This window comes from Alosa pseudoharengus, unplaced genomic scaffold, assembly GCF_046254945.1.
Source record: "Alosa pseudoharengus isolate Yale_2024_CS ecotype anadromous, Long Island Sound unplaced genomic scaffold, YU_APseudo_1.1 YU_APseudo_1.1_scf_6, whole genome shotgun sequence".
NCBI classification, from domain to species: Eukaryota; Metazoa; Chordata; class Actinopteri; order Clupeiformes; family Clupeidae; genus Alosa; species Alosa pseudoharengus.
The window spans coordinates 41,007,919-41,033,686 of NW_027468848.1; the positions used below are offsets into that span (position 1 = coordinate 41,007,919).

Genomic DNA, 25,768 nt, shown 5'->3' on the forward strand with positions numbered 1-25,768 from the left:
GGATATAATTTTTTGGCCAGAAATTGGAATGTTGCATGCGAAAGAGGGGGCAGAGAAAATATACACCGCTGAGTATTATATTTTTTGAGTCACTTATTTGTTCTAAAAAGCCTTTCAAATGCGTCAATGACGTCATTCATTAGCAGCAAGCTAGTGAGTTGTGGGCAACAACGACCCAACCTGTAAGAAATCGAAAGGACGTAAGTACTCGTTCATTCAACTTTTGACCTATAATCCATATTGATCTTGCAGAAACCACAATCCAATCTTCGATTTGTCAACGACAACCAGGTGAAAGAGACACATTTAGCCGTCTAGCTCCATAGACCCCCATTGTTTTTGCACTTATTCGTGATCGCCCCTAGCGGAACTGCAGCAGATTGCAGGTACAATGGAGTTAATAGGGAGTGATCCGGCTCTCCGTAAACGGGCTCTGATGTCCCTTTGAGGGTTCCGTAGGTTTCTTCTTCTTTTATCCATTTTTATTGACTGGTGATGCTTATACCGCCATCTACTGGTAACTATTTTATACAGTATGACTGGTACAGATAAGAAACCTATTGTGTTCTTATTGCCTTATTTCATATTCTAATAATTTGTAACACTGTGTTTTTACGGTGGAGGTTTAACCGAAATCATAACTTTGAATCTGATACAGCAAACTCCTATTTTGTTTTATTTCCTGAAGATCTCATGATTTGAACCAACAGTGAACAAACTAGTGCATGGCAGATTAGTCTACTTTTATTATGACGACTGAAGGCCATTCTACGCACTCTGGGAGCTTCACGGAATCAGCTGACCATCTGCCAAAAAAGGTACGACAAGTCTGTATACTGTAACGCTAACCAAATCTGCAGTCATACCGTGACTTAGTTAGTTTTTGTTAGACGTTTGTTAGAAGATTGGACAACTGACGAGTTGTTCACAAAGATATGCAGGCAGTTCGCTAACTAGAACGCCGCCATAACTAGCTGGTTTAGCTAAGTTCGCAGAGTCCTTGTGGTTAACATGTTAAATATTTAGATTGACTCCTACACGTGATTTAATACAATACATGTGATATTTTTCATGATCTAACGAAGTTGTTAATTTGCTAGTAGATTAGAAAGTGTAGATGTCAGTGCTAACGTTAACTAACTTCTATGACTGAATGACTGGTCACCCTTTGCGTTTGGGATTGGAGCGTGTCATACACTAACGTTAGGTCGAGAAATTAAAATCATCACTAGTAGTAGGGGGGCCTATGTGTCTAATTTGGGGGCTTGTGGGATTCGCATGTTCATTTTTGGAGTGTATTATATCTTTGTTCTAGGGGTTCTTAAGAGTAAAAAAAAAACATGTCCATTTTTTTTGAAGGTTTTGAAGGACCCAAATCAAAGATCAAATTCAGAAAAGGTCAAATTTGGTGTTTTGTCCATAAACCTCACATTGCTGGTATTATAGCATAGGGTTTGGTGCCAAAAAGCAAAGATATTCTACAAGGTAGTGTGCAGAAGTGGACCACATAAACAATACAACGTTATAAAAAAATTTTCAGAGCACAAAGTGCAGAGATCTCTGTTAAATCCAGTTTAATAGACTTTTACATAGTACCAACTGAAGTCTGTAAGGCCTTCTGAAGCCTATGTAAGTGTGAAGAAAAGAAAGGGTAAAGGATCAGCTAGACAAACAGACAGGTGTGTGTGTGTGTGTGTGTGTGTGTAAGAGAGAGAAAGAGAAAGAGAGACACTACCAGCATGGACGGATTATGAACTTTCAGGCCCCTGGGCCCAGATGTATTAAGGCCCCCCCCCCCCACTAATTGTTGCGGGGGACATTTTTTAAATTTATTTGATGTGATTTCCTGTATTCTGGTGCATTTTGGGGGTGGCCAATACTTTATTTCAATCAGATTAATAGCCTATGTGTTGATATGATGTGTTGATATTGAGGCAATGATTCCATGCAATGGCTTGGGCCCTCTGACTCCTTGGGCCTCTGGGTTTGGGCCCGGTAGGCCCGTGCAGTAATCCATCCCTGACTACCAGTGACAGTTGGCTGTTGATAGCTGGCAGTGATAGAATTTAGAATATCGAATAACTTGAAGCACATAGTGCTCTGTTCTTCATGGTTGGTGATATTAGTGACCTTCTAGCCTTCTACATTTAAGCAAGCACATTTTCATAGTTCATGGTGGCACAGTCTAGTTTCTGAGGTGTGTCTTTCTGTTAGTCAGGTGATGGCACACATATTCTAAAAGAAACAGATTTTGGGCTATGTATCCAGTGGCAGATATGTGTGGACTGGTGAATGACCCATCACTAGAGACATATGCCAAATGTATTGTTTTTGTCAATGAGAGAGTATGGAGATGGGTATCACAGATCAGCCAACGATTACGTTGTTACAGTGCAGTTATTTTACAACAGAACAAAGCAGTTTGGCACAGGAACTGCTACAAATCCACCTGTAACAGTGAGCATCTGCAGCATGCTAAGATTCGCTACTAGAAATCATGTGAAGCAGGCAGGACTCAGTGTCTTCAGAAAAGACGCGGTAGACCATCTTCTGAACCTGCAGCAACACCTGCAACTGCATCAAGTCCATCTAGAGGGACACTTGTTCAGCAGCAGCTGCTTCCAGCATAGATAAGTGCTTCTTCTGTCAGAAGCAGACAAAAGAGCGTCTTCATGAGTTGTGTCCTCTTTCAATGCAGGCAACCAACCAAGAACTATAAGTAATATTTTGAAGTCAATGACTTTTAACAGGTAGCCAGTGTAAAGATGCTAGGATGGGGGAAATATGTTCATATTTTTTGTGTGTGTGAGCAGCTGCATTTTGTATAAGCTGTAAGCTCTTTAGACAGGTATTATTACAGCCAGCATAATAGCATTGCAATAGCATTGCAATAGTCTATCCTTGAGATGACAAAACATTAATTTCTCGGCATCTGGTAAGGATAAGGACTTCCTTATCTTTGAAATGTTCCTTAAATGGTAAAATTAAGTTTTGGTGATCTGTTTTATGTGATTACTTAGTGCTAGGTCCTGGTCAATTATAACTCCTAGGTTTTTAACACTTGTGGATGAGGTCAGTGGAAGATCACTATATGTAGCCTGTGATGTGGATAGGATATCCCTCAACTTTTTAGAACCTAAAACCATGACTTCTGACTTCTGAGTTCAAAAGCAAATTGGAAGGAAAAGGAAATTATTCGTCATCCATGTCTTTATATCTCTTATACATGTGTCAAGTTTGGCTAACGGTGTTAATTCATCAGGTTTTATGGAGAGGTATAGTTATGTATCATCTGCTAAACAACAGGGGCCTCAGTACTGAGCCTTGAGGCACTCCACATTTTACCATAATCTGGGTAGATGGTTTATTATGGACCTGTACAAATTGTTGACGGTTAGGAAGGTATGATCTAAACCAGTGTTTTTCAACCTTTTTTGTGCCACGGCACACTTTTGACACTTAAAATGTCCCACGGCACACTAACACACTAATCCTGTGTGAAGAAAAAATAAACATACCATAGCCTAGAATGTCAAATAATACACAGATATGGCCTTATTATGGCTTCTATTCAAGACCTGCTCAATATAACAAGCACCCTCTGTTTCATTTGTAGGTGACTATATCTAATTTAATTGTTGTTTTGAACTGGATATGTGATGATTCTGTGAATACTGGATATGGGGCCCCCGTTGTACAATGCCTGCATACCACAAATGTAGACAAGTGCAATCATACAATCAATGAGAGTAAGTGGTTATAAATTCTTTGATGCAACAGTTGCTTTTCTGGACCAGTGAGTGACATTTGGGTAATTTTCTGCGGCACACCTGATGATCTCTCAGTGGTCGAAAAACACTGATCTAAACCAAGCGAGTGCTGAGTCTTTGATGCCTATCAAATTTTCAAGCCTAAGTAGTATGTCATTGTCAATGGTGTCAAAGGCAGCGCTGAGGTCCAGGAAGACCAGTATCGATACAAGGCTAGGTTTTTTGAGGGAGGGCTTAATAACAGATGTCTTAAACGACTGCGGTACATGCCCTGATAGCATTGAATTATTTATAATCTAGAGCAAAACATTATCCAGAAAGGCGAGAGCAGTCTTAAGAAGGTGAGTAGGAATATATTATAAATATATATTAAATGTTGTTTGAGGTCTCATCTGTGATTCTGTGATTTTGCTATCTTTCAGCAATGGAGTATGTGTATTTGGTGAAACTGATTGGTTATTGATCTTATCTCTAATTGTTTGACATACAATCATAATACTGACATACAATCATACTGTTAAAAATAAGAAAATAACTGTTTTGTGAACTTTATTCAACATAGCCAGTGATTTAGGCGAAATGTATGGTGTTAATTATAGTGATTTATAGTGTGTTTGAGCTGGTATTCAATGGTTTCATAAAATATATACATCAGAACTTAAATCTACGGTGGAAGTTAACGTGCAAATGGTGTTTGGCATAGGATTTTCAGAATCTAATGCAGCTGTGCGTCTCATTGTTTTTTTACGATCAAAACTATCCAGAGACCTTTGATAACTAAAGTGTCTTTGCTAAAACGTAGGATATAACGTTAGCCTACTTGCTTTTTGACCAAGTGTTCGTGCACTTTCGCGTACACAACTGGCTGTGTTGCTCTAGGGATTCCCAAACTGGTACGTGTACCATCGGTGGTAGGCTATGTGAGGTTCCATTAGGGGGTACGCGAGGCGAATGTCAGAGAGGTGTAAATTATTTTTTTTAATCTTAAGCTTATTTTATCTTTGTTCTTTGTGTTTCATAATGTTGTTCTCCACACTGGGTTTTTTTTTTTTTTTTTTTTTTTTTTAAATGAGAGTGACAGGAACCGAATGGGAGAGAGAGCAGGGGTGGGATCCGGAAAGGACCACGGGGCGGGAATCGAACCCGGGTCGCCGGCATACGGTGAAGGTGCCCCAGCCAGTTGCGCCACAGCTGGGTCCTCACAGTTTTTTTTTAGTGTGAGAGCTCATAGACCAGTTGCACATTTTGTTTTTTTTAATCATGATGACTGGAATGCGTCAATAGAATGTGACCAGGTATACATGGTCACGAAAACATGCATGCGCAACTAAGGGGCAGAAAGCACCATAGAACAGCATAGAGCAATGCTCTCCATGAAAAGAATAAAATGAGTTTTTGTGCTGAAAACTGCACCAATTTGAAATCACGATGGTTAGAGAATGTTAAATATGTTCAATATCCCTAACGGAATGCATGTCTTCGCCAAAAATGACAAAATACGATGTTATATTAATAATGCAAATGAACGGCGAACTTTGAAAAATAGTCTGAAATGAGATGTTATTATCATTGAGACAACAGTGGTTTACAAAAAAATCAGATTGTAGCTAACAGCAGCCGACTATTTAGGTTAAGTGTGTAACGTTGTGGACGGCCACAAAGCGTCTTCTGCCCCACGGCTGCGCGTGCATCTAGTTTTGTTGGTAAACGGGAAACCCGTGTATTGACCTCAACAGTCCGCCCACTGCCTATTCTGGAAGTAAGAATTCAATAGGCCTACAATTTCTCCATTGACAACTGAGGTAGGGTAGATTCAGGCTAGAGGTAGAGTATAAGGGCCCATCCACACGAGGCCGTTTTTTTTTTTTTAACCTGTGATTTGGTGATTTTTTTTATCGGTTAGGCCTTGCGCCCACACAAGGCCGGCATTTTAGGAAGCTGTAATCTTTTTTGTAACTGGGTTCCAAAGTGGGTTTTTTGAAACCGGTTAACTTTTGCTGTGTGGACAGCGTGGCAATGTTGATGAGGACATAGCCCTACCCCTCAACTCAGCTACCGCACTCGACCTGACACTCTGCTTGTCAGAACAAACCAAACCATTTGTTTGTCATATTAAAATTAGGGCTGTCAAAATGAATGCGTTCATCACCGCAATTAATTTGCGATTAATTTTGAAATACATAACACGTTACAATAGGGCTGGGCAAAAAATCGATGTAAATCAAAAATTTGTGTGTCTGTATAGCATAGGCTATGTCCAATGTGTCTAAACTTTATCCAGCTGCCATAAGCAGGATCTGATGTCAAAAGTAGTGGCGCTCATTAGTGAAGTCATCCATAAGCATAGAGGCTTATGGTCCGTTCATGCCACCTGGGAATATCAGGGACCACCCCTGTGATTATGTTGTTTTTCCCACTGTGAGTGGTCATGAATGTGTGAAAAACATGGATGCCACAACAAAGGTCAAAGCATACGCTCACTTAAATAAACAACTGTATGGTGTAAGATGCTTCTGACATTTGAGATTCCCCCCCCCCCCCCATATCGCCCAGCCCATATGTTACAAAATATTAATCCATAAGTGACATCGCTCTGTCTGCCACTTGTGAGCTGTGTGGTACGTGTTCTGAAACGTTGTTAAATTCGGGAGCATTAGCCTATCGCTTGTTTCAATTTGGGACCTTGCAGTCAAAATTGTTGTTTGTTTATTCAAAGTGTCAAGTCCAAAGTAGCCTGGGCTATTCATAGCGTCAGTTTATTGTACTTTTTATGTAATATTGAATAGCCACTACATACCAGTGTTTGTTGGAGTGTTGTTACAAAATCCACGTAATCATTTTATGCAAGCAAACTGCATACAGAGAGTCTTTATTGTTGAGGTCAGACATCCAAACATCTTGCATCTTAAAGGGATATTCCACCATTTGGGGAATTACACTCATTTTCCACGTCCCCTTGAGTTAAACAATTGATTTTTACTTTTCTCTAGTTCATCCAGCCTAGCATAGATCATTGAATCGGATTAGACCATTAGCATCTCGCCTGCTAGCATCACGTTTAAAAGTGACTAAGATTTCTGGTAATTTTCCTATTTAAAACTTGTCTCAACTCAAGTTAGAAAGTGTAATAAGACCAACGGAAAATGAAATGTGGTGATTTTCTAGGCTGATTTGACATGGAACTATAGTTTCATTCAGGCGTAATAATCCAGTCACTCACAAATTTGTCTGCTGCAGCTCAACCTTGTTGCTGGAAGTTCGCCTACGGGGACTATTTTCAGGTGTGCATGATATCATTGTGCTGCATGCGCCCATGGTGTTCCTTGATCATTACGCCATCTTTGCCCATATAAGGAGATCCGGGTGTTAATTGAAGCTAACTAACTATGGCAAGTTGCATTGTAAGTTAGCTCTGGGGTAGCAAAGATCAAAGTGTGCTGTCTTCACATACCGAAGATCACAGTACCCGCTCGAAGGCAGAGGACAAAACTGTGTAGAGCAAAACGTCTGCATTTCCGATTTCTTCGTCCCCGCGAGAGAACAGGTTCGATAATTCAAAATCCCCATGTTATTTCCCCATAGAAAAAATCAGATACCAGATCTCCTTATTTGGGCAAAGATGGTAGCTTTTTTGTAGGTGAACTTCAGAGGTCTATTGTGGTCTTTAGTCCGTTGTGCTGCATTGCCTCTAAGGCCACGTCCACACGAAACCATTGGGTATATTTTTTTATTACTGCTTTAAGTATGCATACCGTGTCAACAGATCGACTGAGGATGCCAGATCCACAGCCCTCCACTCTGCCCTCACCCATCTAAACAATAGCAATTCCTATGTTAGGATGCTATTCATCAACTTCAGCTCAGCTTTTAATAGTGTCACACCATCTGATTTGATCATGAAATTACAGAGGCTTGGCATCAGCATATTCATCTGCAACTGGATATTGGACTTTCTGATCAACAGACCCCAGAAGGTGAGGTTAGACAACCTCTCCTCCACTACTCTTCCTCTAAACACTGGTGTGCCACAAGGGTGTGTGCTCAGCCCATTACTGTGCACCAGCTTCACCCATGACTGCTCCCCCATTCACAACACTAACTCCATCATCAAATTTGCAGAAGACACAACAGTGCTTGGCTTGATCAGGAACAATGATGAATCAGCCTACAGGGAGGAAGTGCAGCACTTGGCAGCATGGTGCGCAAATAACAACCTAGCGCTCAACACCTCCAAAACCAAAGAACTCATTGTCGACTTCCGGAAAGCAAAGGCGGGCATCCACACACCCATTCAAATCAACAGGGCTGAAGTAGAGCGGGTCTCCAACTTCAACTTCCTGGGTGTCCACATTTCACAAGACCTCTCCTGGTCACTCAATACCTCCACTGCTCAAGCTCAACGCCTCTTCTTCCTCAGAAAACTGAAAAAAGCTGGGCTCACCCCTCAGATCCTCCGCAACTTCTATCGCTGCACCGTCGAGAGCATCCTCACCAACTGCTTCACGGTGTGGTATGGGAACTGCACAATGGCTGACAGGGAGGCCCTACAGAGATTGGTGAAAACTGCTCAAAAAATCATTGGCACATCACTTCCGGCCATCACTGACCTTCATCACTCACGGTGTCTGCAACGTGCACACAATATCATCAAGGATCACACACACCCAAACACCATAACGCTGCTCAACACCAAGACCCGTCACTAGCCTCTGCTCTACCCCGCTGAGTCCTGTCTCCTTTTGCACATGGACTTTGGACTGTCTGTCCACTCTGCACTTTATTAATGCAACTCAACAATGCACTATGATCATACTGCATTCTGTCTATAGACTGTCTGATTCCTCAGAACTATGCACTTTATTTGCTAATACACCTTAATAATGGACTAACATGATCATACTGCATTCTGTGTTTTTATGTCTTTTTAAGCACTGTTATAAAGACAAGCACTTTTAAAGATTGCACTACTGGTTAGATGCTGAACTGCATTTCGTTGTACTAGTTGTCCTTACCTGTGCAATGACAATAAAGTGGAATCTAATCTAATTTGAATCTAATATGCTCTTGATACATCTGACCGTGAACGATGGCGTACGCAACATTTTTGTGCGTACACAAGTTTTCTACATGAGGCCCCAGGCCTCTATTTGATTTTGAAACCTAGCCACACAAGGCGTGTAAAAGAGGCAGGCGTCTATTTGGGACTCAGTTTTTATTTGAACTTTTACGGAGAGTCAAGATTTAATAAGAGCTTTGCCACTTACCCTTAGAGCTTTGACTGGTGTATAACTCGTGCAATAGTTGTATGCACAGTTTCTCTTATCTCAGCTGCTGAAGCTTTTAACTCCTTCAGAGTTGTCATAGTCATAGGTGCCTTGGTGGCCTCCAGTATTCTTCTTGAAGTATTCTTCTATTTCACTGAACTCCAGGGGATTCAGTGACTTACATTTTTTGGCATTTATACCCTCAATCACATTTTCTCTTAGTTGCTTTGAGTGCTCTTTTGTGTTCATGGTGGAATTGTAACCAGGAATACTGATTGACCAGTGACTGGACCTTCCAGACACAGGTGTCTTTATAATACTATACTATACACATTCACTGCACTGCGATCTCCATTTCACTAATAGATTACTAGCACCAATTGGCTCGACTTTTGTTGATTGAAGTCAGTATATAGTTTTGCATTATATATTTTTATTTAATTAACATTACTTTGTAGAAATCTGCTTTCACTTTGACATTACGGGGGCAGCCGTGGCCTACTGGTTAGCGCTTCGGACTTGTGACCGGAGGGTTGCCGGTTCGAACCCCGACCAGTAGAAAGCGGCTGAAGTGCCCTTGAGCAAGACACCTAACCCCTCACTGCTCCCCGAGCGCCGCTGTTGTTGCAGGCAGCTCACTGCGCCGGGATTAGTGTGTGCTTCACCTCACTGTGTGTTCACTGTGTGCTGAGTGTGTTTCACTAATTCACGGATTGGGATAAATGCAGAGACCAAATTTCCCTCAAGGGATCAAAAGAGTATATATACAAAAAATCTATTTATTTGGCCTTTTTTACAGTAATTTACAAAAAAATCCCCTCTTTAATATATACTCATATATATTAAAGAGGGGATTTTTTTGTAAATTACTGTAAAAAAGGCCAAATAAATTGATCAAGATTCCATTGATAAAAGCAGTAAAAGGGGAAATATCCAAGGGGGGTGAATTTGTTTTTTTAGGCACTGTAGTCCAAACTTGCTCTACATCGGCATACACCCAGAAAAACAGTTAAGATCACAATACTTTTGCCCATAATTATCATTCATGCAGCTGTTAGTGTGAACAGAGCCTATTGTCTTTAAACTAGATGGTTGATGACTCATTTTTATTTTTTACCAATGGTATCCTATCAGCCTCTACAGGGATTACAAGCAGGTATGGAAACAGTCAGTCAGAAGGACCGATCTTTCCAGGAATCATTGCATCCCAAGAGAAAAGGTCAGTCCTTCAGGTTGTATAAAGGTCTTAGTTGTATTGGTAGCCTATACTTGGCCTACTCAGCACTTCAGTTAACTTAAAATTTACATTGAATTTGTTTTACCACCTTATTCATAAGCTGTCCTGATGTTTTTCTTTTGAAGGCAAGCAAGGCCCCAGGTTGAATTCTTTCTCTGTGCATCAGCATACAGTTATGGCAGGGAACATAGCAGCCTTTGAAGTACATTCATCAGACTTTCCAGAGCTGGGGTATGGAATGGCTGGCTGTCCCGTTGATCCTCAAACATGCAATAGTCCATCTGCTCCATATGTTACTCCTGCAGTCAACCATTCAAAAAGCAAAGGCTTTAACAGTAAAGTAAGTAAATCCCATCTTCCTTATAACAAAACGAAATGCAATTATGCAATTGGGGGAAGTGGGTGTCGTTACATCTGGTGTAAAGCTAACACAGCATTCCAGAATAAGAACATCATATTCAACAGTCAAACACGGTCTGAGGCGGCTTTACTGCTTCTTGACATGTTGCATATTCATACTTTTACCATACATTTCCCAACTTGCATCACATTCTCAGACGTGCAACGTTTCAAAGCTTGGAACACTTGGAGCGGGGGTGGTGAGTTGATGTGTGTGTACAGGGACATTGTTAGTATTTTGTGAGAAGGGGTGCGGATCATATTAGCGGGAGTCTGTGGGTTGCTCCCCGGGAAAATTTAGAAATTCTGGCTGTTGAATACACCATTTTTACACAATTTGAGAGGGACAGAAATACCTAAACAGTGCAAGCAGGGCACGTCTTCTGTCTGATTCAGGTGATGTGAACATTGGCTACCTGGAGGTTATTAGGGATGCACAATATTGAATTTTAGCAGATATCCGATATGCCGATATTTACAAGCTCATTTTGGCCGATTGTCGATGCCGATAAGTATAAGTAAGTATAAGTATAAATATATATACTCTTTTGATCCTGTGAGGGAAATTTGGTCTCTGCATTTATCCCAATCCGTGAATTAGTGAAACACACACACAGCACACAGTGAGGTGAAGCACAGACTAACCCGGAGCAGTGAGCTGCCTGCTACAGTGGCGCTCGGGGAGCAGTGATGGGTTAGGTGCCTTTCTCAAGGGCACATCAGTCGTGGATGTGGACATGGGAGAGCAGTGCTCAACCACTTCCCCCGCCCACATTTTTCCTACTGGTCGGGGATCGAACCGGCAACCCTTCGGTCACAAGCCGTAACCCTTACCAGTAGGCCATGGCTGCCCCACTGATACTGATATAAGATATCTCATGTGTTACGGGTCTTTCTCTCGTCCTGCCCCCTGGGTCACCCCTGAGCTCCGCAGGATGAAGACCACAGTACCACAGTAGGCTCGAGAGACGATACAGAAGATCCGGCCTTACTGTCCATCATGAAACATTTAAAGAACACATCACAAACTACAAATAAGCCCTTTCTCTGGCAAAATCAAGGTATTACTCCACACTAATCAGTAACCAACAAAAACACCCCAAATTGCTTCTTCTTCACTCTGCTAATGCCGCTAAACCCTCAGATGCAGCTGACCTCTGCTCCAGGTTCCTGGATTTCTTCCAGCAGATAGTGGACACCATCCACCGGCAGCTCCAGTCTCCTGGGCTCTCGCCTGCCCCACACTGTCCCAACAGGATTCTCACCACTCAGCTGCCCACTCGCTCACCTCAGTACTGCCTATCCGCCTTCTCTCCACTGGATGCCGACCAAGTAAAAAAACTGGTCACCTCAGCTAAGACTTCAACCAGCAGTCTTAGATAGATACAGTGGGCATCCCTTTAAATGGCCACTTCAGTCGCGCATTACGAGCCGTGAAGCTGCGTGAAGCTTTAGTACCACTTTCAGCCACTGTGCATCGCTCTGCCACTGTACATCGCTCTGCCTGCTGCCCCTTCTGAAAAAGCTCGATTTACCTCGATTTAGGCTACTTGGGTATGGCTTAAGGCTTGACCTACTGGTAACCAAAATCGAAATCGAAATTTGCTGTCTACATTATTGTCAGTGTTGGGGTAACGCAACTACGCAAATCAAAACGGTGGTGTGATAATTGAGCCAGTAGAGAAATAACTGTTCAGAATGAATCTGTAGCCTTGGGTAGGCTTCTGCAACGTTTTTAACAGGCTACGCTATAGAGGCTTAGACAACTATGACCCACGTTTTTGTTTCGTAAATTAATTTGCCCTACTTCTTGACTGCAGTGTAGTCAATTGACTGCTTGACATGTCATTTTTATTTTTCTGTACAATAAACAAATACATCTGATTTATGCCGCAGAATTACATTCATATTTGCAACTTACATAGGCCTAGTCCAATGCATCGTTACACTACGTTAGTGTTTCCCAAAACCATAGTAGCAACGAACGTTCACAACCACTATCGTAAAGTTGTGTAGTTACAACTACACCTCTCGACCTGTGGTAGAATGCTAGTAGAAGCATAGTTCCAGGGATCTTCATGTCAAAGACGTCACTGATGCCAGTTATTTGTTTGCAAATTAATAATTATAAATAGATTTAGGTTTCTAATTGATATTTACACTTCTAACCACCATACATCCATATTTTGAAATGCCCAAGGCAGAAAATACATAAATTAAAAGTCAATTTGCAGCCATGTGCACGTAAGTAAAAGTCCCACACCTGCAGATAATAAGGTGGTGCGCACTTTTTGACGAATCAGCTGAGAATATGTAGCCTTTGATTTTCATGGAGGGGGGGGGGGTCCTTGTTAGTTTACGCAAACCAAGCCAAGAAGGCGGATTCTGATTTTGATAATATGATCTGCACAAAAGATAAACTTAGGTAAACAATGATGTCAATATTGTTGTCAAAATCTTAACCCAGATTCGAACTCTTGGACAGGGGACTGATAACTGCTGTGCAACGGCGGCTGTCATCTGCCGGCCTTAACGCAATGTGCCACAGAAGTATGTGCAGGTGCCCGTTCACGTGCTACTAAACGTCATTAACCACCTTAGTCCAGACTGAAGTTTGGAAACTATCATGGTCCAAACTTACAGTACTATGTAAGTACGACAGTTTTGGGAAACAGTCGTAACTTACATGTTGGTTAGTTGAACGATGCATCCTGTTAGTAAAAAGTTAACCTCCGTAGTTGTACGGGAAACGCACCCCATGTAGGCCATTAGCAATCTGTTTATTTTATTTTATGAAGCCTACACAGTAGATCACATGCCACATTCTCACTTTCAATAGACAGATGCAATAGCCATTGGTCAAGTATTGAGTATAAAGCAATTAAGATAGTATGAAGTACTTTTTGTATAGGGTACTATCATAAAAATTCGTTAAAACGAATAGCATTTTGCAACTTGATAAAACACTGGATTAAATATCGTAGGCCCAGGAGAAAACTTGTGCATCCATTGGCCCGTGGGGAGATCACATGCCAGTTGCCTCTCCCTTCAGTGCTATGACTCGTTCGGCTGTGAGCTTGTTTCGCCAAAAAAAACTCTATTGCAGATATCAATGCGTCTTTGTTCATGGGTTTGGCCTCACAGCAGAGGCTTAGACAACTATGACCCACGTTTTGGTTTCGTAATTTGCCCTAGTTATTGACTGCAATGTAGTCAATTGACTGCTTGACAGGTTAGTGTGGCTGGTTACCAGCAAACAATGTTTAATGCATTAACTCAAGACGTCAAACCTTTTCTAAACAATACAAACAGAAAGGATGCAGCAGGCAGCAAATATAGAAGAGTCATTTCCAGTGGAAGAACAAAATGCTGAATGAAGCCCAAAGATATGAAGGCATATCAGGCAAGTTGTTATTTTTTGAAGACGTAAATGGTTGGGCTATAGGCCTAGTTTTCAAGAAGGAGACATAAAGCGTGAGCATGCCACACTATCCACAGCTGTGGTAGCAGGGGATAGGAGGATTACTGTTAGCGCAGGATTTATATAAAATTCTTCAACAGAAGGCCTCCCTCGAATGCAGGCTTGCCCAAAAAAAAGGCCTGTGGTTTGCGCAGCCTACAGTAAGTAGTTCAGTGAGTTAGGAGTCCTCTAGACTTCTTTTAAGCTGTCTCAGAGGTGGAAAGTTGCGTTCGTTGGGGGCAGGGCCGGATTAACAATTCATAGACCCTTGGGAACAAATGTCTGATGGCCCCCCCTGCCCCCCAGCCAACGTGAATCGGGCGGTCAGTTAATAGGCCTATCTGTGAGGCCAAGCCTCACCAAGTAGCCCGTTTGTTTACAACTAACATTAGGCCCTACATTTAATTAAACTGCTTATAGGCTATGCCTTATAGCTGAAAGCTGCTTGGGATCTCCCCTGTCAAGCAATAACCATACAAAAAAGTTAAAAACTGATGAAGACATGATGCGCGTCACTGACATAATGCGCAAATAATATAGCCTAGATATTCCAATATATTCGAATACATGTGTTTATTTTAGAGGGGATATTCGAACGTCATTTTTGAGCAATTTTGACAGCCCTAGTACACTGTAGGCTACGCCAATCGTCTATTAACACCTTCCACCTAACCCCGGTGAGTGGGGGTCGCTATAATGCGTGTGAAATAGCACCATTGAGTAGCCTATATATGCGAAATAGCCTTAAAATCGTTCCGGTGTTGTGTGCCTTCTGGTTTCTCCACCTAATGGTTTCCTTGCGCGTGCATGTGCTGCAGCAGTTGTCAGACATTCACAAACAAGTTGTTTTAGGCGGTTTGAAGTCGCTTTTCATACGCCATGAGCGCTCGGCTACATTACAGCCACTCGGACAAAAGACATGTAAAAAAATATATGTTTTGAAAACTAGCATTAAACTGGATTCGATCCCGCAAAAGCAACACACGCGTGACTCTCTCCATCCTGATTCCCTACTCTTTGAGCCAACTAATATGTTACGCGAATCAATTAACTATTGTAGGCTACCATTAATTAATAACGTAGGCAACACCCAGGTAACATGTTGTCCAGGCTATCTGAAACAAGGGGTTGCCTCTCATCTACAACAACTGGTTACCTTGGGCTGCTACAGTCGTCAGTGCACTGTGCACAGTAGGCCTATGCTACTCTTTGTGGTTGATCAACTAAAAATAAAAGATGTATTTGGTGATGACGTTATTGTAGGCCTAGTAGACCTAAATTCTGAGAAATTAAATGGTACGAGAAACAATCTACATAGCGCACAGTGTTGCGCGGTCTGCCCGAAATTAAGCGGTAAAATATTTTAATGATATTCGGGTCATTTGCGGGTGGGTCAGTTAAAATTAATTAAATATATTTTTTCTACAAATAGGCCTACTTAAAATATCACGAGAAGGCTAGAATCAATACAGTAAAGCATCAATACAGTAAAGTCAACAGTAAAGAAGCTGAAGACGCGAGTTAAAATAATAAAGACACCCCTTCAGGAAAAGGGATATAGGATATGGGAAATATTGGAAAAAAGTTCTTAAAGAAGATGACAGTAGTACAAGTTATAGGCCTACTTATTGCGAAGCCATTTAAAAGTATGACAGCCAAAACGGGCAGCCTGCAGGAATAAATGTTATGGCACAGACTACACAGCCATATCTACCGGTATGTATAGGTTCGCGCATGCATAAAAGTTACCTTAGTTCGTTGTGTTTGTGACTTTAAACAGTGGATGTGCTTTAGTAAATGTGCTTTGTGCTTCATTCAGCATTATAAACCAGTTCTTACGCTAACGTTTTGACCAGCAATGTATCTCTCTTGTCTATATCTTGCCTCACCATTTCTGTTTTCGAAAGAAAGATGTATGCATGGCCTTCAAATCTTATCCTAGTGTTATAATCCTTGGTGGTTGCGTGCGTGCTTGCGCTCGTATTCTCATTCTCTCTCCTGCGCAAACATTATGTCCTGCAAGCCTACTGCGTGTAGTTCTACTGCATAAAGTTTCGCAAATAAATTAGTTTGTTATACAGAAATGGCCTACTGTCACACTGCATGCAGGCTATAACCAAAAGCACACATTTTGTAAATAAGCGGGTCGGATCGCGGGTCGGGTATAATTTTGTCCTAATTAATATTCGCGGTCCGAGTTGTGGTCGGGTTGATTAAAATATCGGGCTACCGCGGGCCGCTTGTGACCAAACCCGCGCAACACTGATAGCACCAGACCGCGATGTCTTCAAAGGTTGAATGAAGGGAGTTTGCAAAAATTAGTGTATTTTTCAAGTCAATAAACATTATTAATTTTTGAATGTCTTTGTCAGGGATCATCTGACTTTTAAAAACCATAGACCTGGTAGTCGCGCAGACAAGGAGTTCTAAGATAAAGGCAATACCATTTGTGTCACCTAATGCAGTTCAGTGAATTAGCAAGATACCATCAGAAGCCAACAATCATAAAGCACCTGTGCACGCGCTCTCTCTCCTGCGCAGGTCTTTTTACAGAGGCACCATTGAGAGCATCTTGACTGGGACCATAATCGCATGGTATGGGAACTGCTCTCAATACAATAGAAAAGCACTTCAGAGAGTTGTGCGTACAGCACAGACCATATGCGGCCACACAACTGGGCTATTCACACCCTGTTACATAACAACAAAAACATGTTGCTCGCGTGCCCAACAAACATGGCCGACATTCGTTTTTTCGTCAGCAGAAAGTGAAGAATTCTGAACGGTTTCAGCACTAATATCTGTTCAAATTAAAGTTGAGATGGAAAAGTTGTGTTTTATTTTCATAATCTTTGTTCAGTGAACACATACAACCGTCAGTTTGTTAGCTAACAGAAATTTCGTGAATATGACGTTTCAACTTTTTGAAGAAGCAGATAGTGCAGTGGTCACAGGCAAGGGCTGACACGCGGGAGACCGGGGTTCGATTCCCGTGTGATGCGTTTTGGGGAGTGAGTGTGCATGTGTACCAACGTCTCTGGAGAGAAGGCGCGCAATTTGAAAGAAATCAAGAAAGAAATCGGTTCTCAAACGGAAGTTTTGATTGCAACAATTAGCTAGTTCATGCACCAGGGTGTAAATAGCATGCAGTACTATAAACACCTGGGTACGAATAGCATCTACTTCTAACTGTACATTGATGCAAACAGCATACCATATTCAGAGTGTCTATTACACAGCTGAGCTATTCACACTCTGTTATGTAACAACAACAAAAACATGTTGCTTGTTTAAAAATTGTGTGATCAACATGCCAGATTAAATGCACAGGGGTGCAAATAGCATACACTGATATTTGTACCAGACAAGGTACTAATAGAACACTTTGCTGTGTGCACCGGGGTACGAATAGCATACATTGATATTTGTACCAGACGGGGTACTAATAGGACACATTGCTGTGTGCACCGGGGTACGAATAGCATACATTGATATTTGTACCAGACGGGGTACTAGGACACATTGCTGTGTGCACCGGGGTACGAATAGAATTCACTTCTTATTGCACCAGGGTACGAATAGCATACACTGCTAATTGTACCAGGGGTACAAATAGCCTTACCCAAAAAATAAACGCCAATGAAGTAAACGTGTGACCATCAAAAATCGTTTATCGCCTGTAACTCTGTGATAACAGGAAGGCATTTGTCTGAGCAACGGACGTTAATATGCTCTTTATTTTGTCCAAATGATGTCTGTCTATCATTTTTGCACTCGGAGAAAACCAGAATGTTTAATTTGTCCTGCGTTTCTTCTACGGCTGCAAACGGGATTCACTCGCCGTTAACCAAATATTTCTTTATTAGGGCAGGGCAGGCATATTTCTGGCTATTAAATTATTTCTAAACCAGTCTGCTAAAGTCTGTAGTGAAGTCTGTGTAGGGTTTTCCAGCTCCATTTCTTTTTACGAGACACCCTGCTCGCGTGATCCCGTGCGCGGACCGCAAGGGAAGCTGGCCAAGTCGAAGCACTGCCCACTGTAGGTAGATAGATAGATAGATACTTTATTGATCCCCAAGGGGAAATTCAAGACTTGACCCAATGCCCACCACCCTGGTCAAGGCCTGTCTTCCCATACTCTGCCATCCAGTGGAAAACATCATAAATGCATCTCTTGCCTCTGGTCTGGTACCATCCAGCAGTAATGACTGGCCTATGTAGCCTAAGTAATGACTGGCCTATGTAGCCTACTACACGGAAGTAGATGTTCTATATAGGGCAGTTCCAGCGTGACAATTGGATGTGACAATTGGACTCATATTGGTAAACAAAATGCCTTAGAGTGGGGGCAAAATTAGTATCAGTGAATTCATTTGCATAACTTTTAAATTTCATATAATCAATTTCATCCTAAGAATACAAGGCATTTTATCAGCGTTATGGATGTGACATGAAATGGACACACTTTTGTGAGAGATTACAGGTTTTCTACAAACTCTGTGAATTTTGAAGGAAACTGACAAAACTGACGAAACTATGATATATGTAGCATGAAGGAGACTTGAATGAACACAAAAAGTGTGTTTTTGAAACTATGCGTCATTTTCGTAATGCATTATGTAGGAAAAACTGGCGTTATGGATGTGACTGTTTCACGTTATGGATGTGACGTGTCTGAACCAGTCCTCGACAAACTGCATAAAACATATAATTAAGTAGTGAATTTTGATATGAAACAATTGAAATAGTAATCATGAAAAACTAGCGATGAAATTATTGCTTCCTCAGTGCCCACTAAGATCCACAGGAAGAACACACACACACGCACAGTCGCACACATACAGACAGGCAAGCACACACACACATAAACACATACAGACAGGCAAGCACACACACGTACACACACATGCACAAACACCCACCCACATGAATGCAGACACATAAACACACATACACAGGCACACATACGCATGTGCACATGCAAACACACACACGCACACACACACACACACTCTTGTAAACAAAAGTAAACTCACATTTGGGTGGTTGACGTTTTAGGCCAAAAAAAAGTTTTTGAAAAAAAATTCAGATATTAGGCATGGAAATCACTTAGTCTTGTTGTACTGACCCTTCCATTCCCAAAAATATGTATGGTCTTTTAGATTTTGTGTTGAAATTCATATTTATTCACTAATTAGTTGTGGTAGTGACTAAAATTGTCATATGGTGTGACATGAAAGTTATTGTTTGTAAAATTATAATGGGGTATTTTGTTTTTAATGTGAGCAATGTATTATAATCTTCTATCATTACTTCATCAAGATCTAGCATTTCCTTATGCAAATGTATTACATTTTACAGTATATTTCTTCATCAATACACAGAGTAAGGCATATGTCTTCAATCTTTTAATAAACGTCATATTCATTTTGACATACCTTGATATAAAAGAAAGAAAATGCTTGTGACTTTTGCTGACCCTATTTTCTATCTGTTCCATTGAGATTTGTATGACACAGACCCCAAAAGCCTTTTTATTTTCATAATTTCTTGATGTCACACCAAATGATATGGTGTCACGCCATATGGTAAATAACACCACATAACAATCTGTTAATACAAAAATGTGTATTATATGTATTTCACAAGCAACAAAAGACAGTTTAAGACAGGTATATCATGTAAAGGTTCACTTTTAGAAATCACAACTATGCAAAACAGAATGCCACCAAATATTGTATAGCTCTTGGGTTCCCTGAGTTTTTCTCTTCTCAATGGTGGGCTTCAATCTGAATGTTTGTAGTTCCCCTTTGAGTTTATTTCTCTTTATATCGGTTAAGACAAATTCAACAATTTATTCAGATAATTTAAAACGTTTTCCTGCATTATAATCAGATTAAATTGTTGCAATTACTTATAGTGCTAAAGACAACATTAATATTACTGTTTTCTTTAACACCAGAATTAATTTTTTGTCAGACTACTATTGATATTTAGAATGTCAAATATGTATCTTTTGTATCCAAGGCTGTAGAGTGAGTGAGTGAGTGTGTGTGGGGGTGATTTCTGTGTTTTATGTGTGTGTGATTCGCAATTACATGCAATAGTTGCACATCTTAAATAATAAATGTTAAATCATGTTAAATATGTCCAAATAAATATTACAGTTAATTATGAGTTAAACATATGTATGAAAAAACATTATTTATGCAGGAAAATGCAGTTTCTATCATACAGTGTGACAAATAAATCATATGGTGTGACGAGAAAACCCGGTCACACTATATGATATGGGGTCACACCATATGAGGTTTCATGTACTTAGCATGACATTAAGCAATGTGCTTTCATGCTAACATCCTAAAAACATGGTAACTGCAATATGACAATATAGTTTTAAAGGTAATATTGACTGAAAAGTAATTTTATTTGGGCATTTTTGCGTAAAATGCGTCACACCAAAAGACAGTGCAAAAGGGAACTGAAGCAGGAGTGCCGGATATACTTGATTTCTTTGAAAACATGAAGAGAGAAAACTCACCTTGTAACTTTCAGTGTCCTTTTGAGGTGTTGTTCTTCCTCCTGAAAGAAGGAGGACCCCTACTCCCCAAAGGTCTCCAAACAATTGCCCGTTTAAAAAAAGTAATATGGCGTCACACCATATGATATCCATTTCTGGGACAAAGTGTTTTAGTTAAGGGTGGCTTCACAATATTATGCCTGAACTTTTAGTCAAGCAGACTCACAAGTAGGCATCTGGGTTATCAATATATGATTGAATAAACAGAAAATGAATTCATTTTCTTGTTTTTATTCAAAATCAAAATTTGTGAAATGTGACTGGGACAGTCACGCCATATGAGCTTTTTCTGGTTTGGCTGAAAATTGTGAAAAAATGGAAGATTAATCCCATGAATGCTCTGTATGTTCATATAAAACAGCATTTTCTGAACAATATCACCATAGTTTTTGATATATTTTTTTTATAATTTACCTATCTTTGACACATTGGACCAAAAAAAGGCCATGTCATGTCAACCACCCACATGCACACACTCATTTACATGCACATGAGTTGCAGGCAGTGTTGCCACAGTTACCTTGAAAAAGTAATCTGATTACCGATTACCAGTGTTGGGCAAGTTACTTCAAAATCGTAATGTACTATGCATTACTTATTACTGTCATTTCAAAGTAATTTGTTACATTATAATATTACTGTCTCTGAATTGTAAGGCATTACACTACTATTGCATTACTTTTAAGTTACTTTCACCAAAATATCTAGAAATATGGATTTGCCATTCTAAATGCAGTTTATTACGCTCAATGCAGCTTGCTCTTCCAATGGAGGGAGATGTGGTATAGCATAATGACTGAGCTAGGCTTAAGGCAACAGTAGAATGCAATAGGCGCAGTGCTCATAATGCAATACAAGGAACAATCATAGTCAGAATTTTGTTAAAAACCGACAAAAGGTCAAAGTCTGGTAAATTGTGATAGAAATACTGTAACTTTATGGCCTAGGCCTACTCATTAAAATCAATAGAGAGCCTACTATATTGTAAATCAAAGCTTAAAGGAACCGTATGTAAGATTGTGGCCAAAACGGGTACTACAATCACTTTCAAATTACTGTAGAGCGGTGTATCCCCTTCCCCTCCCCTCTGACTGGCAGAGTTGGCAACCGGATGACGAAACACTACTGACTTTGTGATTAGTAGATAGGTGGAGGGTGGCGCATTAGGCCAAAACACAACATGACAACATCAACATCAGTTGAGGGCTGCAACTTCACTTTTTAAATGACAATATCCTGGCCAGACTACTGTTGTCAGTGATATAAGTATTTGAAATGAACATGATTTCTTAATGTCTAGTGACATATCAGGGCAATTTTATGATTAATTGAAATACAATTTTTACATACGGTTCCTTTAATAAAGACATGTCAAGATGGTGGCCTGCTGGCCATTTCCGTGCCCTGAGTGAGTGGCTTTGAGTGAGTGACATTTAAATGATAACTCAAACACCTAAAGTAAAATAAAAGGCCTATTATTTACAGACCATTACTGTGTATTTTTAAACATTAATTTCTGAAGAAATTCTGTTTTACTTATAAATGGTGCACTGTCACTTAAAGAGCATTGATCTTTACGTTGGCATAATGCCCTTTTGCCAGCTCTTGTTTACAAGCCTTATTTGTTTGAGTTACATTGATAGCACAATATTAACAATAATATGCACAATGTTAAGTTGTTTTAAGCAACCTTCATTGCTTTGGAAATGGAAGTATGCAATGACATGTTGCTTCACATTTCGTTTTGCGAATAAAGTGAATTATGAGCCTGGTATCCACCTAGCTATCTGAATGGAATGCGTTTCAGTCGACTCAGCATATCATGTCCTTCATGTAGCCTAAATGCTTGGAAAACGAATGATTGAAGACCCACCAATTCTAGTACTACGTGGTGATTGAGAGAACCCAAAAGGTATCAAACTTGCATGTAACATCGTGTGCATTTTGACATTGTAAACGTTATTGATGAAGAGTGAAACGCAGTTTGCAGTAAAGCTACTATTCATTGGTTACATTTGGGTGCTCCCTCTGTCCTTTGGTGCCCAATGCAAAGTGCGTGATGCGCGTGGTGGGAGCGGTGGCACTGCCAGGCTACACAATCTTTTTCTGCATTTCTATCCCATATTCTCTTCAATTTAAGTTCACAGCACAAAGCTGACATGCACAACAGCATAGTTTGTGTTTTATCAATAATCAAAAAGATTAGCGTGGCACTATAGATGTTTCATTAATTTACTTGTGCTATTTCGCGAGCTGAGAGATCTTTCGGTTTCGCACACAAAGTGCACTAACTATTATGTTCTTCATAGCCTTGTCTCTGACAAGCTGAAAATAATGAGCGTAGGCTTATGTCCATCCCGCAAATAGAGTCCGCCTGCGAGTCTGCTGCAGCCACAGTCATATTCAACCAGTATCAGGAGATCTACTATTTTGCGCGGATTTTTTCTCCTCTGTTGTTCTCGCGTGGTGTTTGCGAATATGTATCAAAACAAAACAAGCGCTTAATTTTGGGTTAAACTGCATTGTAACGCGCGTTACTGAAGTTTGTACCGAGTAAATATTACCCAATTTTTTTTTTGTAATGCCTTACATTACCGCGTTACCGCAATCAGCAATATATTACAGTAATTACATTACTTTTGTAACGCATTACTCCCAACACTGCCGATTACTAGAGTTGCAAAGGGGCGGAACATTTCCGGTAAATTTCCGGAAACTTTCCAGAAACTTACCATGGGAAGTTAATCTGGGGAATTTTGGAAATATTCCAAATTGGAAACTTTCATGGATTATAAAGGAAATTATGTGAATTAATGGGAATTTACGGGAATTAACATGTAATTTTGGGTAATTCATACAAACTGTTTCATATACAAACATTAACATTTTGTTTCGTAATAAGCAATATGATTTGTATGTTTGGATTTTTGCTTAGCTTAGCATACAAAGCTAGCTAGCATGCTAGCGGGAATCCCATTCTCTGCCTATGGTTTACTAGCGTGCTAAACTAGCAACACTGAACTGCCCAAGATACACCACACCACTCAACAACAAAATCCAATTGGTTGGAAAAAAATTTCCCCATGCATATGAATGCACCATAGATTTCCTTTATGTCTAGCAGCCTATGCCGATTGCTGTGTGCATGTGATTGACATATGTGCAGGGTAGAAATTTGACTGAAATTGCATTAAATCAGGTTGTTTTAACTAATATTATGCTGCAAGATGGGGTTTTGTCCATTACATTTAAGTTCCCTGTTATAGACTAACTTGCCATATTACAAATTCCCAGTTTATTCCCATTAATTCCCGTTTATTCCTGTTAATTCCCATATATTCCCGTTAATTCCCATGGAAAGTTTCCAACTTTGAAAATTCCCGGAATTTTGCAACCCTACCGATTACTTATTACTCCTTTAAAAAGTAACTTAGTTACTTTACTGATTACTTGATTTTAAAAGTAACTAAGTTAGATTACAAGTTACTTTATTAGTTACTTTCAGCAGCTGCCGACAACACCCCCACCGCCTCAACATAAAAATGATAACCGGTTTTGCCAATACTCACTATACTGGAAGTGCATTTTAACAGTAATGCCAACAATGTATAGCAGACATCCCAACCTAACCTACTTAGATACTGAAATTCAGATGTTTGTTCAATAATGTCTAGTCAGTACACCAAATAAGGAAGGCCTATTGATATAAATTGTGATAGTAAAATATGTAGATTTTGTAGTTTGGCCTTTTCATGTAGCCTTGCCAACTAGCCATCTAGTATAGGCCTGAGTAATATGCAAATTAAATTACACTTGTTAAACTCACCTCAACAAGTCTTTTGCAATCATTTAACCCGCCGTGAACAATGCTAAAGTCACTGTTACAAACAGTGCAGTGTGCAAGATTATCATTATGTTTTACTCTTATGAGACTATTGGGTACACTTTTTGTAGTCTGATGTGAAATGGGTCTTAAATGTTCCTTTTTGAGGGGCACTGACTCTGCCATGACGCTCCTGTTCCTAGATACACTAACTGAACTGATTAATTAAGTTTGGGAGAAAAGAGATATAAGCTAAGCCCACCTACACTGAAAACTGATTGGTTGATTTAGCAAAACAGACCATGCTCTATGTCTTGAATGCGCTTGCAGGCACACACGCACCACTCCTCTCTCTCTCCCTTGTGTGCGCGTTTAACTCAGATGCACACGCGATTTGAAGTCCGGTCTGGCTTGCGTGCTCTTGTTCGCTCTAGGTTCCGGGAGATTTTATGTAGGTAATTTGCAGTCGTCAGGATATCAATATGTGGGAGACTCCCAAAACTTCGGGAGACTTGGGATGTCTAGCTAGACAGCACTTTGTCGCCAGCACAGAATGTACAATGTACCTTAATGTTGTCATGTTTAGCTGACACAAACTCAAAATAATGACTGTATATATAAAATGTGCATTTCTCTCCTCCCTCCATTGTTTACGTTTGTGTCGCTGCGTGGTTTTACACGTGAGTTGTCCTCATGCTGAAAAGGTTGGCATAGCCTACATGACGTTAATCCCCGAGACAAGAAGAAAGCAAAGAATATATCTTTTTACTAAGAAAAATGACAAAAATAGTAACGCACAGTGACTTAGATAAGTAACTTTATTCTGATTACTGGTTTGTAAATAGTAGCGCGTTAGATTATTCGTTACCGAAAAAAGTGGTCAAAATCAGGGCTTGAAAACAAAATTATTTTTCAAATGTTCCGTTCCGAACGGTTCAGGTAGGCCTATGTTTAACGTTTTCGTTCTTGCATGCGTTCCGCCACCAACATATCGGTCCTGAACCGGTTCGGAACGCAAAATATCATTCGTTCTTAAAGTTCCGGCAGTGTTTGGCGGGCCTATCTATACCGTAGCTATGCCCAAAAATAATAAATCACAGGCGGCATCCAAAAACATTCAGATGGGCTATCCATCCCATAGCCTACAGACTTACTGTAGGCCTAACCTATGCCTATAAATAATTTCTAGTGCTGTCAAACGATTAAAATTTATAATCACGATTAATCGCTGAATT

At 40.3% G+C, this 25,768-nt stretch overlaps 1 protein-coding gene across 1 annotated transcript in view; it reads left to right on the top strand.

The window, feature by feature from the left end:
• Nucleotides 1-6,466: 6,466 nt before the first annotated feature.
• Nucleotides 6,467-25,768, top strand: part of LOC143106734 (selenocysteine insertion sequence-binding protein 2-like) — an 83,795-nt gene continuing 64,493 nt past the window's right edge. The window contains exons 1-3 of the mRNA XM_076271181.1: nt 6,467-7,744; nt 10,169-10,253; nt 10,397-10,611. Of these exons, the coding sequence (XP_076127296.1) occupies nt 7,610-7,744; nt 10,169-10,253; nt 10,397-10,611 (435 nt within the window). The 5' untranslated portion in view covers nt 6,467-7,609. The remainder of the gene's footprint in view (nt 7,745-10,168; nt 10,254-10,396; nt 10,612-25,768) is intronic.